This window comes from Vombatus ursinus, unplaced genomic scaffold (assembly GCF_900497805.2).
Source record: "Vombatus ursinus unplaced genomic scaffold, bare-nosed wombat genome assembly UNPS02000577.1, whole genome shotgun sequence".
NCBI classification, from domain to species: Eukaryota; Metazoa; Chordata; class Mammalia; order Diprotodontia; family Vombatidae; genus Vombatus; species Vombatus ursinus.
The window spans coordinates 10,112,585-10,131,888 of NW_020940355.1; the positions used below are offsets into that span (position 1 = coordinate 10,112,585).

At 36.8% G+C, this 19,304-nt stretch overlaps 1 protein-coding gene across 1 annotated transcript in view; it reads right to left on the minus strand.

Moving 5' to 3' along the window:
• The window catches only part of JARID2 (jumonji and AT-rich interaction domain containing 2), a 308,221-nt gene that overhangs the window by 136,797 nt on the left and 152,120 nt on the right, over positions 1 to 19,304 (minus strand). The window contains 1 exon segment of the mRNA XM_027876570.1: positions 12,817 to 12,958. Coding sequence (XP_027732371.1) covers positions 12,817 to 12,958 — 142 coding nt within the window.

Consider the following 19,304-nt stretch of genomic DNA (forward strand, 5'->3'; position numbering starts at 1 on the left):
AAACGTACGTCATTTCATCATACAACAACTTAAGACACATATAATAGGGGCTGTGACTTCTGGAAAACCTTTTTCAACTCCCTCAATCAGCAGCCCACCCACCCACAACACTGTGAACAGACATTCTCTTCTAAGCCAGCAACTCAAATATAACATCATGCCATGATACAACGTGTTGAGAGGGTCATGGCAACAACAGGAAGAAAGAAATTACACAACTTCATCAGGTTGCCCAGAAAAAGAAAACAGAAAATGATGGAAAATACACAGATGCCCAACCCACAGTATTATGCTCCTAAGCAACACTGACCTACCTATTCACTGAGGTGCAAACCAGAACAATAAAATTCCCCTTAAAGGATACTAATGACTAAAATTCCTCATCTGGAGACCTACTAGGATTCCTCATGAAAGCATGGAGAATATGGATTATCAAAGGCTACACCAAAATACTTGGAATGGGGGTCTGGCAAAGCACCATAACTATATATCCGTCACCTGAGGGCCTGTCTAGGTAAGTTCAATGGACTGTCTTCAAAAGCTTTGCTACTTGAAGATGAAAATTTCTGGCCACTCCAACTCAATAAAGTCATTTCACTAGGTGAGGGATGAAGCATTTTAGCCATCTCCATCAGTAGAGAAAATGACAACCAGGGAAATGTTACATCCTGGAAGTATTGAAGAAATGACACAAACATTTTCCACCAAGGCTACAGATATGGCTCTCAAAAAATTTAATTCTCTGTTCTCTGTCAGCCAAAATGTCTACTCTGCTTTTTAAAGATCCAAACTGGGATACAATAATCTTCCTTCTCTTTTTATGTTGCCAAAAAAATTTATTTGTTAGTTACAGGGAAATGATGTACCTTTGTCCCAGCTCAGTGGTTTCCAGCTACAAAATCAGACTAACGAAAGCTAACATTATCAATCTAGACTGAGAGCTCGCTCATTCTAAAAACTAAATTTCTCCTCTCTGGTTCACAGACTTTCTGGGGCTCAGCTTCCTCATCATGACTTTAAGAAAGTCACTTAAAGATAAAAATTGAGATTTGGAAAGCACTTAACATTCATAGAGGCAGCTAGATGTCACAGGAGATAAGAGCCTGGAGTAAGGAAGACCTGAGTTCAAATCTAGACTCAGACACTTACTAGTTTAACTAGTAAGTGACTCAAACTCTGTCTCAGTTGCCTCAATATTAAAATAGCAATGATAACAGCATCTACTTTCCAGGGTTGTCGTGAAATGAAAAAATATCTATAATGAGGCACTGGCACCTTTGTTGCTGTTCAGTTACGTCTGACTCTTGGTGAACCCATGCACCATACTGTCCACATGGTTTTCTTGGCAAAGATATTGGAGCCGTTTGCCATTTCCTTCTCCAGTGAATTAAGGCAAAAAGAAGTTAAGTGACTTGCCCAGGGTCACACAGCTAGTAAGTGTCTGAGGCCAGATTTCAACTCGGGACTTCATGACTCCAGGCCCAGAGCTCCATATACTGAGCCACCTAAAGCTGGCAACTAGTAGATGCTATAAAAATGCTAGTTATCATAATCATGATTAATAAAGTATCCTCTTGGTAGTCTGACTGGTGTCAAGTATTATTACCATTTTATTTTATCGGGTAGGTAGGTGATAACAGAGCATAGGGTGCAACATTTGGGGTGAAGAATCCTAAGTTCAAATCCTGTCCCAGACACTTCATATCTGTATAACCCTAGGCAAGTCTAATATCTCTGTGTCTATTTCCTCATTAGTAAAATGGGGCTAATAATAGTATCTACCTCCCAGGGTTGTTGAGGATAAAATGAGATAGTATTTCTGAAGCTTGTGGCACATGCTATAAGAAATGATTATAAAAAATGCAGAAAGCATGGAAAGACATGAACTGATGTAGAGTGGAGTTAGTAAAACCAAGAAAGCAATATACACAATGACCACAACAAGGTGAATGGATAGAACACACACACACACACACAAATGTTGCAAAATTACAAAGAACAAACATGGCTCAGCAGAAGAAAGAAAAGAAGATGTTCTCCCTTCATCCCTTTGCAGATGTGGGAGGTCCATGAGTGAGTGCTTTGCACATATTTTCAGACATTTTTGATAAATTTATCAATTAAGTTGATATTTTCCCATTTTTTCATCAATTTTTCATTTAAAAAAATGATAATATGGGGGTGGCTCTCCCCATATATCTGGTGAAAATTATGGCAATATTCTTTTAAAATTTACATAAATTTTTAAAAACTTATTTTAAAAAGGTTTTTTTTTGGGGGGGGGTGGGGGAGAAGAAGGGGAAGTGATGAATTCTGCAAAACTTGATCCAAAGAAGAGAAATGAGAAGACATCTCTCCTCTTTTTTGAGTCAAAGAGGTCAAGGGTCCATAGGGGTCGAACACTATATATACTGTCACATTCTTTTGATGTGCTGATTTGTTTTGCAAGGGGGGTAAGCTCTCTTCTTCCCTCCTTCATCTTAAGAAAATTCTTTGTTAAAAGGATGGCTCTCTGGGCAAGGATGGAATTCTAGATGATGTAAAAACAAAAATATGAATAAAATATATTTAAAAAAAAATAACCTTTGAGCGAAAGGAGAAATGAAATCACCAAGAAAGATGAAGGCAAAAAAGAGCCAAACTCCATTTCCATCCTGCCCCATTGATCCCCTAAGACTAAGAAGTTACAGCTTAAAATATTTTCATGATATGTAGAAAAGAAAATTTGACTCTCAAGGGCTCAAAAATTTTACTCTCAAATATTTAACATTCTACATGAGCATAACTGTGAGAAAAATACCTTCTAAACTTAAAACATTAAAATGTCATTTATTGTTGCTGTTGCTAATATTAGTTATAAAACCAGAAGCCACCTCGATGCACTGAAGCGACTACAGATGGTATCTGTATAATCAACCCATTCCTTAACAGCAAACCAATGTTAACCCTCCCGTTTTAGAGACTGAGCAATGGGAGGAGAAATCGCATTTCCAAAATTGAAGATTCTACTGCTGAGTCAGATTTATTGATAGATATTAGTCTACTAATGCCTCTCTTTTCATTTTACAACTTTCTTTTTGCCGGGGGCAGGATTTTCCCTCCATTCAATATCTTAAAGTACTGAGTATGCTTTTAAATGAATGGGGAAGCTGAATGAAATGTGTGGGTTATGAGACATGTGACTGTACTGGTTGTAAAGGGCAACCAGTGGTTACATTTCCTGTGTTGATTCTCGATGTTTCTCTATCTCTGTCTCTCTCTCTCTCTGCAAAGAGGGAAAAAGCCATTCAGACGGACTGTTTGGTTTTTTTCACAACTGTCAAAAATGATTAAAACACACACACACACACACACACACTATGTATACATATATACATATGTGGGGAGGGGAGATCTTGCTTTAAGACAACCACCTCTACAGTTTGGATACTGAGATCATGCAACTGAATGAACAATATGCTATTTATAAACCATATTATAGATATAAAATGCTAATATATATGCATATACATATGTGTATGTGTGTGTATCTGTCTGTCTTAAAAATTACTCTTATTTCTTTGGTAAAATGATAGTGGAGGTGGGGATAACGATGATACTTGCCTTATGTACCTCACATGGTTTGGAAAAAGATATAGATACATATATACATATATTCACCTATTTAACATCACTGCCATGACAACCACTACTATTTTACTGAAGAAATAAATAAGTCTCAGAATAATTTACCCTATGTCACACAAGTAAAAAAGTTAGTGGATTACAAGTCTTCAGATTCTACCTTCTTTCCACTGTACCACACTAAATAATGGAATTATACACATTTGGAAAATGGATCCTTATTGGGGGGAGGGGGGAAGGACATGGTGCAGCATGGACCAACAAGGGACCATGAATAGTCTTCAAGGGATTCATGAACTTGGATGGAAAAATATCTATTTATTTCAATAAATGCTACAAATTTTATTTTATCCATTTAAAAATATTCTATCTGGGAAGATTTACATGAACTGATGCAAAGCAAAGTGGGTACAACAAGGAGAACACTGTACATAGTAACAACAATATTGTGCGATGAAGGACGGTGAATGATTTGGCTATTCTCAGCAATACAAAATCCAAGACAATTCCAAAGGACTTATGAGGAAAAATCCTATCCACCTCCAAAGGAGGAACTAAGTCCAAATGCAGACTGAAGCATACTTTTTTGTTTTACTTTATTATTCTTGGGGATTTTGGTCTGCTTTCTCTTTTGCAACAGGGCTAATATGAAAATGTTTTGCATGACTGCACACGTATAATCCATATCTAATTGCTGCCATGGAACTCAAAATTTCAGAGAGAGAATATCAAAATTTTTTGTTTACACATGATTGAGGAAAAAATAAAATAAAAATTAAATGAAAACATTCTTCTGAGATGGAGTCCACAGACTCCAAAACTAGACTACAAAAGGGGATGATTCCTGAAACAAACAAGGTTAAGAACCACTTGTTTAAAGTATCATGTGGAAATCATGTCAGATTTCAAAAACCTTGAGGATGTGGTAGCATCTAATTCTTCATAAGTAAACCTAACGACAACAACAAAAAAAAGCTAATTGTTCTTGACCTACCTTATTTCAAAATCATGGAATTTGTTCAATAGACCACTGAGTTGTTTAAATAACTACATAAAAGAAGGCAAAGAATAAAGAAAGTAATAGGGAGACGTTACAGTAGTTGAAGGATCACCAGTTACCACCGAAAGCTGGAAGAACTCCTGGTCTTTCACATTAAGGAGCTAAAAGGCATTCAGTTATGGCTTTGCCCTCCCTTTAAAAAAAAAAACCTTTACATTGAAAATCAACATATTTAATAGGATTAAATAGGTTTAGGCATGGTCGGGAGAGCAGCATCAAAGTCCTAGAATAATGCTCTTCTTTGTTAACATCAAAAGAAAATTTGTCTGCCAAAAAGGCTCACCCTCACCTTTTCAGAAGACTCAAAACTTTTTTAGTTTACTTTTCAGCATTTTAGCATGTAAAAAAAAGCATTAACAGTTCAAAGAAATATGAGGCTTCTAGGTTCCAAAAAAAGTCTCCTGAGTTTAAGTGCTAGAGGGAAAGAGATGACATGTATGTGGGCACAAAGCATATCAGCCACCCACCGCCACCATCAGGCCCTCAACTTTTCAAACCACAGTCACCTCACTTCTACATGCATCTGTACAGCTAAGCCCTGACTCTCTGTAAGACAGGAAACTCCCACCATACCCCCTTTTTAAGGGTCCTCCACACTACACTGCTCTTCCTATGACTCACTACCTTGAAAAGAAGCCCTGCCTTTTTTCCACCCTGACTTGTGCTCTCAATTTATTATTTCAGTTGTGGGGAAGGAAGAAAAAGAAAATAATACATACATACACACCATACATACACACACACACACACGATAAGAAGCCTTGTGCAATATGTGTGTGTGTAATCTTGAAATACAGATCTCTCACAAACGTAAAAATATATCGCAAATGTGTATATATATGCATACACATACATACATTTATTACATATAAACACACACACACACACATGTATATGCATGTTGCTGTTTCTCTTGCACATACACATGCATTTTCTTTACAAGGAGGCAGGAAGACTCCATTTATCATCAGTAGGATGGTTTCTCTGATGATACCTTGTCCTCTCCTTAGCAGCCATAACAAGTGGTGTTACTCTCTTTTCTTTTAAACGGCAAAGAGCTGACAGTGACCACTGTTCCATTTCAGAGAAACTCCAGTTACTTACAAATAGAAGAGCTTCTCCAAAAACATGCTGTCCCCAGCAACTGGGACAAGCAACTACCAGGGACATCTCTTCTGTCTTTGGCAACTCAAACTAAGACAGGAGAAACTTACTCTTTGAAGGAATCATTAGAGCCCATAGCAAACTATGATAGGTTATCCCCCCTTCCCCTGTTTTGCTTTTTAAAATATTTTTTCTTAATGGCTGTTGCTTTTTTATATAACCATACTTTCTCCCAATATTTATTTCCCTTCCCACTCCTAGAGAGGATGGCATATAACAAACAGTATTTTTTAAAGGGGAAAAAAAGGGGGGGGGGGGATCAGCATAACCAATCAAAACACTGAAAAAGATGAAAAGGTGATATGAGTCACCTGCAGACCTCCCACCCTGGTGAAGGGATGTGTTGAGAGCGTCCTATCACATCTCTTCTTTGAAGCTACGGTTGTCTTTTATCAGTTCGCAGCATTCACTTGATTTTTTTGGTATATGACTATTTTTCCATTTATATTGTTGTAGTCATTGTGTATATTATTCTTTTGCCTCTGCTTATTTCATTGTGCAACAGTTTAGATAGATCTTCCCATGCTTTTCTATAATCCACACACATCATTTCTTACAAGCATAGAAATATTCCACTAATCAGGCACCACAATTTATTTAGCCTCTCCTCAATTGATGGGCATCTACTTTGTTTCCAATTCTTTACTATCACCAAAAAAACAGAAAAAAAAAGCAGCACATTAACCTCACCTAGGCTTTCAAAACTATGCCAAACATCCCCTTCCTCAATGATGTCATTTAGATAAGTAATAATCAATTACTTCTATCCACTTAGCTTTCAACCCACCAAATATAGGGAGAGAATAAATATACCTCTAAAATTGGTGTTAGAATGAAATAGATAATAGAATAAAATGGGAACAGTGAAACAGTAACAAGACTACTATCAACTTTTGAAGGAGCCAGGCCGCGCAGTAAATTTCTCCCAAACTCCTCTGTTCCACAAGCCAACATTATACAAATGCATAACAAATGAAAACAACCACAAGAGCGAGCAAAACAAACCTCCTAAAAGGTCATCATTCCAGCCAAGCTGTTGTCTCCACTGACTTTTCTAGGCCACAGATTCCTTGCCCGAATTTGTCTGGCTGCCATTTTCTTTAAAACAGATGGCAAGCCTTCATCAAGATGGGGGTGTCTTTTTTTTTTTTTTTAACATGATCAAAAAGTGATCTTTATACTTCTATTTGTCCTCCTTAAAAAAAAAAAAAAAAAAACAAACCACTGGGCAATGAGATTTCAAAATTCTGGCAAAAAAATGTAGAAAAAACTTTGATAGGATTTGGTTTCTATTCCTCCCTATCTGTTCAAGAGATCGCTAATGTCCAAAATACAAAACAAAAGTATTGCTTCAAAGGCTTAATAATACGAGTTAATATTTAAATATTTTAAGATTTGTAAAGAGCTTTCTAAATATCTCATTTGATCCTCATGACAAAGGTAGGGGGGTGATGAAGGTACTGTTATTATGCCCATTTTATAGATGAGGAAACTGAGACTGAGAAAGATTGAATGACTTGCCTCAGGCCCCACATCTAGTAAATGACCTTAGCAGAACTGAAACATAGGTATTCCTGACCCCAAGACCTGGGCCAACTAGCTGCTATTGCTGGCATAATACTAAAATAATAACACTGTGAAACTGTGCCACAGGGAGGGGAGAGATGAGGGACAACTAGTTGGCAAAGTGGATAGAGTTCACAAGATGACTCTTCCTAAGTACAAATCTGGCCTCAGACACTTACTAACACTCAACCCTGTTTGCCTCAGTTTCTTCATCCGTCCAATGAGCTGGAGAAGAAAATGGCAAACCACTCCAATATCTTTGCCAAGAAAACACCCAAATGGGGTCACAGAGTTGGAACTGACCAAAAAAGAACTAAACCATGCTGATATTGAAAAGCAAGAACAAACATCATCTGCTTAAAAGGGCTTATATTTCCAGTTTTCAAATGAGAGAAAATTCAAGACAATCACAGACTGAGATTGATACTGGAATGGTACTGTTACCTAGAGATGGGCAAGAGTGAACAAAGTGGGCAGCTTATACAGAATACAACATGTACGGGATGTGCCATGAGTTTTAATATGGTTTCTTAATAAATAAATTCTCTCTACCCCTGCCCAACCCCAGCATGAAGGTAATGGGAGGGAGGGCAGGTAGAACAGTCTGAAGCCCTGATTTTATAGGAGAAAACTGAGGCCCAGAAAGCCTATGACTTAACCAAAGTCATAGAGGTAATTAGGGTAGAGCTGGTATTTGGAGTGAGGGCCTCTGACTCATGTTACAGTATTTATGGCCTAATATCTAGTTGCCCTCTTTAAAATATTTTAATATGAAGGAAAGGGAAGGAGAATTTGCAAAGAACAAGGGGAATGCCAGGGGGATACATCTGTCAACTTCAACTGAGATTTGCCCAAGAATCTTATTTTTTTTTCTAGGATGATAAACAGATGGTCATATGTTTACTAGTTCTCTTTTTCCAGAACAGTTATGACCAGAGATATTAACTCCACTGCTCCAGGTTACACCTCACTTTTGATCATGCATGACCTTGTATAGCTCTTCATATATGTGTCATATGTTCCAAGACACAGACTAACAATTGTTTGAAGACAGGACACTGGACTTAATTCATCTTCACTTATGCAATACCACCACCAACAAAAACAACCACCACCAAACTTAGCATGAAACTCCTACAGAATTCCAGACCCTACGAATAGAATTGGAAGGGCCTTCAGAGGACAACAAACTCATTTTACAGATGGGTACACTGAGACCCAGAGGGATCAAATGTGATACCCCAAGTACACAGGTATTAAGGGGCTGAGGAAAGGTTCAAACTCAGGCCCATTGGTTTCAAATCCAGTACTTTGTCCATCACATGTTGCCTCTCCAACTGTACTCGTTTTCAGTAGAGAAAGTTCCATTATAACAAGCTCCTAATCCTACTGAAAATTCAAAGACTGGGGGCTGCTAGATGGTGCTGTGACTAGATCACTGGCCCTGGAGTTAGAAGGACCTGAGTTCAAATCCAGTCTCAGACACATGATATTCATTAGTTGTGTGACCCTGGACAAATCACTTAACCTGACTGCCTCACAAAAGAGAAAAAAGAGAGAAAGAGAAAGACAGAGAGAATTCAAAAACTGTTTTTCAAAAACCAACAAAGAATCCAACCTACCATTTATCATTCAAATAAAGCTACAATGTACACATCATACAGGTTTACAGTAAGAAAATCTTTTAGCCCATACTTTGGAGAGATGGGCAAAGAGTAGAAGGGGATATTGTTTTGTGCACCCTGGAGACATAAATTCAAATGTGAGAGAGAATGCAAATGTCCTGCCCATTACAAGATGCCCAGAGTGTCACTGAGGAGCTATTCACTCCACTCCACAATGATGGCACCTCACCAGGCTTCCACATGACTCCTGCTCTTCTTTCTTACCATATCAAACTATGGAAAGAAAAAAAATACAGTAATCAACTGACTTGTTCCTAATGTAAGATTCAAAATTTAGCAGCTTCTGAAAATTTCAATGAGTTAACAGTCATTACATATAAAGTTTATAATGAGGTAACATAAAGAAAGAGTGAAGAATGTACTGGAATTTAGAGTCAGAGTACCGGGGTTCAATCCTTTCATCTCTATTATAACATGTATGATCAACAGTACGTCATTCAACATCCCAGGGTCTCCATTTCCCCACCTACAAAATGAGGGGGTTCAATGAATTGATCTAGAACTAGATAAGAACTTAATCTGTGACTCCAAATGCCTTTGACCTTGCAAAATAGAAAAAGGAGGGAAAGGCAAGGGCAAGAGAAAATAAGCAAGAACACATCAGTACATGTGAAAATCATTTTCCCAAGTTGGCCTAAAAACATCCTTCAAAGTTTCCCAGGTATAGCATCTGAGCAGTGTCACACCAATTTCCCAGGAAATGTACCTATCAATCACGGAAAAGATAATAATATAATAAAATCACAGAGGACCTTAACACAATTCTACCTTTAACTCTGTTTAGCCCGATATGTTGCCTTTAACACCAGGGTCAAGAACAGGGTGATTATTTGAGCTTCTGAGTTGTAAGAAAACATTTGACAGTAATCACAGAGAACCAATAGAATCAACAGAGAAGTCAATCAGTGGGAAAGAATATGTATACAATAGAAACAAATGAGTCCAGTAGCTGTGGCTTTGATAAACCCAAAAATCTCATCTATTAGGATAAAAACTGTCCGACAAAAACTGATTAGAACTGGAAAGCAGACTGACAGAAATTAGGTACAGAGTAACATCTCACACAATGTGTACAAAGATAATCCCCAAATAGGTACGTGACCTATTCTAAACATTAAGAATGACATCAGAAACAAATCAGAAGAAGGCAATTACCTTTCAAATTATAGATAAGGAAAGAGTTGTGAGCAAACAAGAGATAGAGAATATTTCAGAAGGGAAAACGGATAATTTTGATTACATTAAAATGTTTTTACACAAATAAAACCAATCCATCTAAAACTAGAAGGGGAGGTGGTAAATGGGGGAGAGGGAGACGGAGGGAAGGAGGGAACAAGGGAAGGGAAGTTTCTCTGATAAAGGTCTCTTTTCAGAAAACAGTTCCAAATTTACAAGAATAAGACACATTCCCCATTGGACAAATGCTCAAAAATCATACACAAGAAGTTTTCTGAGCTAGATATTCAAGCTATCAATGGCCATATTTTTTTTAACTGCACTAAAAAAATCACTAATAATTAGAGAAGTGCAAAGTACAACAACTCTAAAGTTTGACTTTACCATCAGATTGGCAAAGTTGACAAAAATAAAAAATAGAAAATGCTGGGGGGGGAGGGCGCGCGCTGTGGGAAAACAGGTACATTAATGCATTGTTGGTGGAGTTGTAAACTGATCTGGTCATTCCAGAAAGCAATTTGGAAAATATATGCCAAAAAGGTTATTAATGGGCCTTACCCTTTCACTCAGGGATATTACCACTACTAGGTCTATACATTCAAAGAGATAAGGGAAAGAAGGAAAAATACAAACATACAAAAATATTTTGCAATGAATGGCAAAGAAATGGAACCTGAGGGAGCAATCTAACAATTTGAGAATGGCTGAATAAGTTAGGTAGTATTTGAATTTGATGAAATACTATTATGGTGTGAAAAATAATGAAATAGCTTCAAAGAAAATTAGAAGACTTGTATGAATTGATGTAGGGTGAAATGGACAGAAGAGAGACAAGAATTTATACAAAAGCAACAACACTACAAATAAACAATTTTGAAAGACTTGGGAACTCTAACACAAAAATGACCAAACATGATTTCAAACAACTCCAGATGAAACAGGCTACCTACTTACTGAAAGAGTAGTCACAGACTCAAGAATCCAGGGGTACTTAATTATTTTATCTTAAGGCAAAAGGAGAAATTAATTTTGCTTGATTATAAATGCTAATTACAGGAGTTTTATTTTCTCTATTGGGAGGGGGGAGAAAAAAAGGAGATTTAAAAAAATTTTTTTTAAAGATAATGCTTGACACTTTCACAAAATTTACTAAACAACAGTGAAATACCAATCCACCAATATACATACATTTAAGTACCAACTGTGTGCCAAGTACCAACTATGTTGGGAGATAGAAATACAAAGACAAAAATCAAACAGTAACTATTCTCAAGAATCTTATTAAGGCTAAAGGGGAGCTGTTTTGTATAAATAACATTCACACAAAAAACACAAATCTATTAAGTGTTACAAAGAAATCAAATTTAAGTAGCATTGACATAACCTCAAAGGCAAAGTTCTCCAACTGCCAATGAGTTGACCTTCCCTAAATTAAGAGGATTAGATCAAAGTCTTCCAGTGTTAAAAGGGGCCCACAGAGATCTTCAAGCCCAAGCCAATAATTTCAATCTAGATAAGTGAACTAGACAATCAGCAGGTAAAGAGAAATTACTTTTGAATAAAAGCATAATCTTTTAGAAATGGATCAAACTTTATCTTTAGGCTGTTCACAAACACTCTGCCAAGAGTTCTTCCCTGGATAGACACCCCTTCCTTCAGAGTAAGCATTATAAACAAATTAGATTAAGTGCCGACAGTAAGTCTCAAATTCTAGAAGATGATGGTAGTTGGTTCTCGCTATATGTGTATGTGGCCAAGCTAGTCATTTCCTTCCAACACACTCAATTCTTTGCCAACAGTTTACTTTAGTGGAGTTTCCTATAAGTACCCTCACATCTGGAGGAAGGGAAGAAGGCCAGAGGGGAAGGGAATTCTTTGCCCTTGCAAATATTTAAACTGAACATAGTCTGAAACTTTTCTCAGACCTACCAGAGGTCACAAAAAAAAGTAAAGCTAAGTGTGTAAAAAGTCAAGAAGAAAAACCAAGTAGGTAAAAGGTCAAGAGAGAAAATTCAATTTTAAACAAGTCTGAGGAAGACAAAGAAATAAAAGTGAATGAGCTTTGGATATAAAAAGATAAGGAAGATGTTAGAATATGTTATAAAAGAAGACAGTTGATGAAGAGAATCACTATCAATAGTTGGTTCTGTGAAACCTTAAACTGTCAATTCATTATCATGTTTTTCAGAGTTAACTGCTGTTTTCAGCCTTATTTTAAGAATACCCTTTATAGCTGATATTTTTTCTGTAAGGTTAGAAAAACGAGATACAACACATTTTTCTTTCAAACAAGGATGTGAGCCAATCTTTGCTTTCTTATTTAATGGAAATTAAACTAACTCAATTGCAGAAAGTCCAGAATCCAGCCTCTAAAATCCCCACACTTCAACAAACTTTGTACTAGACATTGCCCCTAATCTTACATAAAATTAAAAAGCAGGGTCCCCATCTTGCCCTGCTGCTATGATCACTGGTAACTACTGATGTGGTATATGATTATAGCATATAGTTAAGGTAATCAGTTTTCTCACACACACTGACCTTTTCCTGGATGGCCCTTCTTCAAAATCTGAAGAACTAACATCGTTGCTAGTTGAGGACACTTGTGATGCGTCGTCCTTCTCATTCTCTGACTGTTCTGATGCTGGTCCTAATCCCTTAGATTGGCCATTAGCGAGGAGCCCTACAGGTGAGAAAAGGGAATATCATATGGTTAAAAGGAACGCTGGAGAGCAGCATACTGGGATGCTGATGGTATGCTGCAGCCTGGACGGAGACCAAAATCTGAAGCAGAAGCTTCAAAGGGGGATGAACGATTCTTTAATTAAGGAGTATAAGAAAGTTGGGACTTAACCCTAAGTTTGACATTTGGAGGACAACAAAGAAATAAATCTGTAATGAGAAAGTAATTCAAAGAGAAGGAAAAAATCTAACAAACTAATAGGACAAATTCTACAACTGACTGGAAAACTGCCTAAACTTCAATCACATCCACCAATCATCCTGTAGTTCAGAAGATGACACAGAAGTGATAATGAGGTATAATTATGAAATATGGACAACATAACTTACACACCACCACAAATTTAGGGTTGGAAGGGACCACAGAAGTCCCTTAGTTTTTATAAAACACCCTGATTTCACAAAATAGAAACCTGAGCTACAGAAAGCTTAAGACACTTGCCCAACATCCCACAGAGAAGTAGGTAGAAAAGCCAGGGTTTGACACCAGGTCCTTTGACACTTTATCTAGAGTTCTTTCCATTGAACCAAGTCTGGAAGACTTTGTGGTCTCCTTGAAAACTGATGCTGCCATAACTCAAAATAATTCTTGGGAACTCTGGTTTAAGGACTAATATGGAACTCAGTGGTGAACCCACAGAAGAAAAATCACATCATCTTTCTAACAAAATATGGTATTGTCCAGCTTGATAGTTCATTCACTACATTCAATTTTCAATGACTTTTTGGCAATTTCCAAAAGTCAAAACTCTGCTTAAAGGACAAATATTTGCCACCAATAACAATATGGAGCCATGTGGCATAGGCTTAAAGGCAGTTTTGAGAGAGGCTTTATTCTATAAGGTTTGGTTGCTTATTCATCATAATAAAATGGGGTATTTTTCTTGGTGTTTTCCCTATTATGTGCCACTCCAGGATAGGATTTGTATTCTTTAAAAAGTAAACTTCTCCACCATTTGGTTTTTTAAATAATCAGTAGATTATAGATAAACAATAATGAAGGGGAAAGTAGTGTTGCCTCCTTGACTTCTCTTCCTCTCTACCCATAAACTACTCCCTTTATCACTCAGCCTCTGATCCCATGAGCCAGGGCTGATACTATCAGTTCTCTAGAGTCTTCTAGAAATAGAATTACTCTAAAGAATTCCACCTACTCTTTTCTCAATATTTCTCAGTTTCCAAGTCCCCTCCCCAATCTCTCTCAAACCAAGGTCATCCCAAAACACCACCATACAAATAATTTTTCCATAACTTAATTCTGGTTCATAATATATCTCCCTACTGCCTATTCCTCTCTGCTCTGCTTTTCTATACTCACACTCTTTAAGAAGTCAACTAACTCTCCTTCCTGCTCAAACACTTACCTTCCCCTCCAAATGACTGAAATCTAGCTTTCGCCTTAGGACACTCTATCTCTTAGGCACCCTCCCCAATACATATTCTCTCTCACAGAACACCACACCTCTAACCCTTGATACACAGGGGCAGAAAGAGGCATAGATTAACTCCTTGCTCCTGGCTGCAACCTCCTATACCCTCATGTTATTTATTATCATACAATCATCTCATAAAATTTAAGTCATTCTCCACTGTCCTCAATGACATCAGCACATGGGCTTACTGTCTTCCTGTTGTCCCTTTCTCCTCCTTGGTAACTTGAAAATTCAATAGATCCTTCCTACTACATGGCTATACATATTTTCTTCTCTCCTTGACTAATAATATATGTTCTCTACTTCCTACTCTAGGTCACACCCTCTACCATCACTCAAAACCGTTTATCTCCAAGATCTCCAATTTTGAAATTGGTCATCCTGACTGTAATTTCCTGTACTTCCATCTCTCTCCTGGACTATCCAAAAAACCTGTTCTTTACTCTCATCAGAAAATCAATGGTACTTTCTTTCCCCTCTCCCTCTCACTCATCAAGCCTCTCCAAATCTACAAACATATTTTACTTAACTATGAAATGTCTGTCTGTCCATCTGTGTGTGTGTGTTTCTCTCTCTAGCTTCACTACCACAGAGAAAAGACGTTACCTTTCCTTCCTTACATTACCATCCATTCAATGTCCACTTTTCTATTATTTTTGTTGGTTGCTCTTCGTCCTGAACCATTTTTTTTTCCTTCTTCCTTTCTTCTCTCTAATCTCTCCTGAGGAAAAAGGTAGATCCTGGAAACTACAGAAATTACAGGACAAGTGACATCAAGATTTTGACATTAAAATTATAGAATAGATGAATAAGTGATTCCTAACCAACTTTAAAAAAAAAACTGAACTCTAAAAGTTGACAAATGGGAACAAAATCAAGAAATATAAAAATAGATGCAGAATGTGAGACTGTCTAATATAAGTTTTCAGGGGGTTAGATTTTTGGTTTTATACCTTTTGTTACCACAAAATCTATCAAATAAAAAAGCAGATGTATCAAAAATCTGTCAATTTTTAAAAACAAATCTCTAGGAACCATCATAGGGTTCAATAAGAACTCATTCTGCCAAGTGAAGTTTAGCTCCTTTTTTTTTTTTTTAAAAAAAGAAAATCTTTTGTCATATCTTATAAACAAGATGGATATATATGCATACATATATAAGGATTACAGAATTCATATATCTAACTGAACAACCATACCCAAAGAAGTGCTGATTAACGGAATAATGTTGTCAGGTAAAACTCTCTAGTGTCATAAAGAAAGGTCCTATAGTCTGTCCAATTCAACAATTTTATAAATGACTTAAAAGATATAAAAGGTAGGCTTGAAAGGAAAGCTAACAAAGATACAGGAAAAATCCTGAATTTAGGCTTAAAACACACACACACAATTGCAGAAGTAGGACAAAGAACACTTGGCTTAACAATATCTTGCATGTGAAGAGATCTAAGGTTTAGATTACTGTAAGATGAGAATGAGTCAACTATGTGATGTGTCTGCTTAAAAATCAAATATAATAAGGCTATGGTGACAAAAAGTGCCATTTTTAAATGAAGGAAAGTAATATTACCACTGTCCTCTGTGTTAAAACACTATTTGCCACATTTTTTGAAAACATTTTTAAGTCTTTTGTTTTTAAAACACTTTCATTTCTAAACATATCTCTCTCCACTCTGCTCCCAGCAAGCCCTCCCTTGTAATAACAGGTTAAAACGAAAGACGAGAAAAACAATTCAAGAAAATCAACCAACACATCAATTCCAACTCTGTATGCAACACTCCACTGTATGTCATGTATTAGGAGAAAAAGTAAAAATCTAGGGGGAGTCCCAATGAAAATAACCAAAAAGATAATAATCTTGAAACCATGTTATATAAGTACTGGGTAAAAGAAATTTTCATATCTATGGGGAATCTTTTTTTCAATATTTTTTTCAATATTTCAAGGCAGTCATCACCTAGAAGGAATAATAGTTGTCACTGGGTGAATTTTAGAGAAGGCAGGTTTCAACTTAACCTAACTTTTTTTTTTTAACTCCAAAATGCAACATTTTTTACAACTAAGTCTGCAAAAGTGGAATATGTACTCTGACTCAACAAATAATCATTGCAGGGCACCTCCCCTCAAGGAGGTGAAAGAGTGAAATGCCCCACATCAACATAAATATTTCGAACAGCACTTTTTCTAGTAGCAAAGAAACTAGTAATTTGTGATAAATCCATTAAGAAATGGTGAAGTGAATTGTACTATACTAATAAAACAATATTGTAGCATAAGAAATTATGAATATTAAGAAATAAGACATTTGGGAAGGCTTGTATAAACTGATACAAAGTAAAATAAGAAACAAAGAAACAACTTAAATGATAAACACAACAGCATAAAGGAAAATGACATTAAAAGGCTTCTGAGCACTGATCAATGCGATGACCAATCACAAATTCAAGACCTGATGGTGAAGCATGCCTCCTACCTCCCAGAAAAGAGGTAGGTGTAGGTGATGGGCAACAGATAAGAAAGTAAGAATACATTTTCAGACAAGACCAATGGGTTGATTTGTTTTGTTTGATTATATCTCATACAAGAAAGGATTGGGAGGTTGGTGGGAAAGAGAAGTTTTTGGAAAGTGATAATGATATTTTTAATAAGAGGACCAATAAAATATTTATAGAAAAAAAAGGAAATGAACTGTCATATGAGGTAGGTGATCACCTATTACGTAAAATGTTTAAGAAGCAAGACGATCACCTATTAAGGATGTGGCATAGAACAAATTCCTGCTTTTCAGGAGCAGTTTTTGCTAGGTGACTGTTTAGGGTCTACCCAACAATTCTTAAGATTTTACAATTCCTTGCAAAGTGTCAGAGAAAGAAAACAGAAAGTGAAGTCAAAATCCTTGAGTTTGAATCCCAGTTCTGCTGCATAGAAGCTGTGTGGCCTTGTATAAATAACTTAATCTTTCTTAATCTTTTAGTTTCCTCATCTGCTAAAAAGAAAAAATAAGATTAAAAAAAAGGGGGTGGGACCCATACAGTCCTTTCCAGCTCTGGAAGATAAGCTTATGATCTATCTATATAAGCATATTTTAAGTTATAGAATATTACCAAAAATATACTTGAATTGTCCACATTTTATAATTATCTATATAACTATTTTATGTATTACTAAAGAATATATAAAAATTGTACCCCCTGGGAAACAGGTTGTTGAGGTCCCACAATGTTTTGAAACTGGGGTCCAAATAAACATCGGCAGACAAAATGCAACTTTTGAATGCCTCTCCCAATGGATGTAGTCCTTGGAAATGGCTCCTAAGACTGGTGGTGGTGGTAGCAGCAGCCAAGATGGCAGCCTCTCTCCTGTAGCTACTTCAATATAAATGGACAATGTGGCTACATGGCATTTGACTATGGAAGTACTTATGAGAGGGTTTCCATGCGTTTAAAATGTATAATCTAAAGTAAAAACACTAAGGTTCTCCTATAGGTCCATGTATATATCAGCTGGGCATTCAGCAAGTCACTATTTATTGACAAAGTATAATATCTGGAACACAGCAGTTGCTTAACAGATGCTGGTTGAAGTGAGTTTATACACAATGTTAATGGTATCTGACTAAATAATATAATGCTTTTAGCTTCTACAAAGCCCTTTACATGCATTACATCATTTGAAACCCATAACAACCTTGTTAGGTAGGGAATATTCTTTTCCCCATTTAATAGATGAGGAAACAGAGTCTGTCTTGGGACACACCTCATACCATCTGGAGTGGGATTAGAATTCAGATTGTTTTGACTCCATCCACTATTCCAGGCTGTTAGAAGGGGTCTTAACAATCTAACCCATTCATTTCACAGGTAAGAAAACTGGAGCCTAAAAGTAGAATGTCTGATATGTCACCTGGGGAACATGTAGATTGTCAGAAATTTAAGACAACATACAGACTTAGATTTTTCTCCAAACTCTACCTTTCCGAATTCTGGATGAAAGAGGGTTAATATCATTACAGGGGAAAGAAATAACAAATTTTATTAACTGGTAAATCATCTTCCATTAAAAAGAAAGAGGGTTAATATCATTACAGGCAAAAGAATTAATAAATTTTATTAATTGGTGAATCATCATCCATTAAATTCTCCCATACTGCTGAGGAGAAAAATAAGCTTTATCCCTGGGCAAGCATCTACACATTTGGCTAGGACTTCCTTCTGTCTCTGTAGTCTACTGAACACGATTCAGATCTAGCTTGGGTATTTCAATACAAGCCATACAACCAGGACCACACGGTCCCCCTTTCCTTCCAAACAGCTGGTCAGGACCACCAGGCAGAACAGACATAATTATAACATGATCTAAGCCACTCAGATAATACTTTTGGGCTTCTCCCATTAATGCAAATGGGGTTGATGGGCAGGGCAGGTGTCCTTCTGTCCCAATTGTTTTTAGTCAGGGAAAGAAACTAAGATAAAAGACTCCATCTTTCAAAACACCAAACTACATTTTAATTGTGCCCTGCCACTTGCTTCTTTTTCCAGGAACAGAGGAAAATTCCATCCAGTCTTCCCAAGACCTCTTTCTCTCTTGTATTAATATTGACCAGACTGAAGCACTTCCATTTTATCTCTCAATAAAGAAACAGGTGCTGCACTACAACCACCCTGGAGGCCTCTGGGCCCAACGGGTGCTTGGACTACAGGCCCATCCAAGCCAAGGACAAATAGGAGAGGTGATATTTGTAACAGGGCTCTGATACAGTTCCACTGACCCCACACCACAAAGCTCAAGTCAACCTTTTACAACACACACACTCCAAACTCAGAAGAAAAACAAACAGAAAACAGCACCCTGTA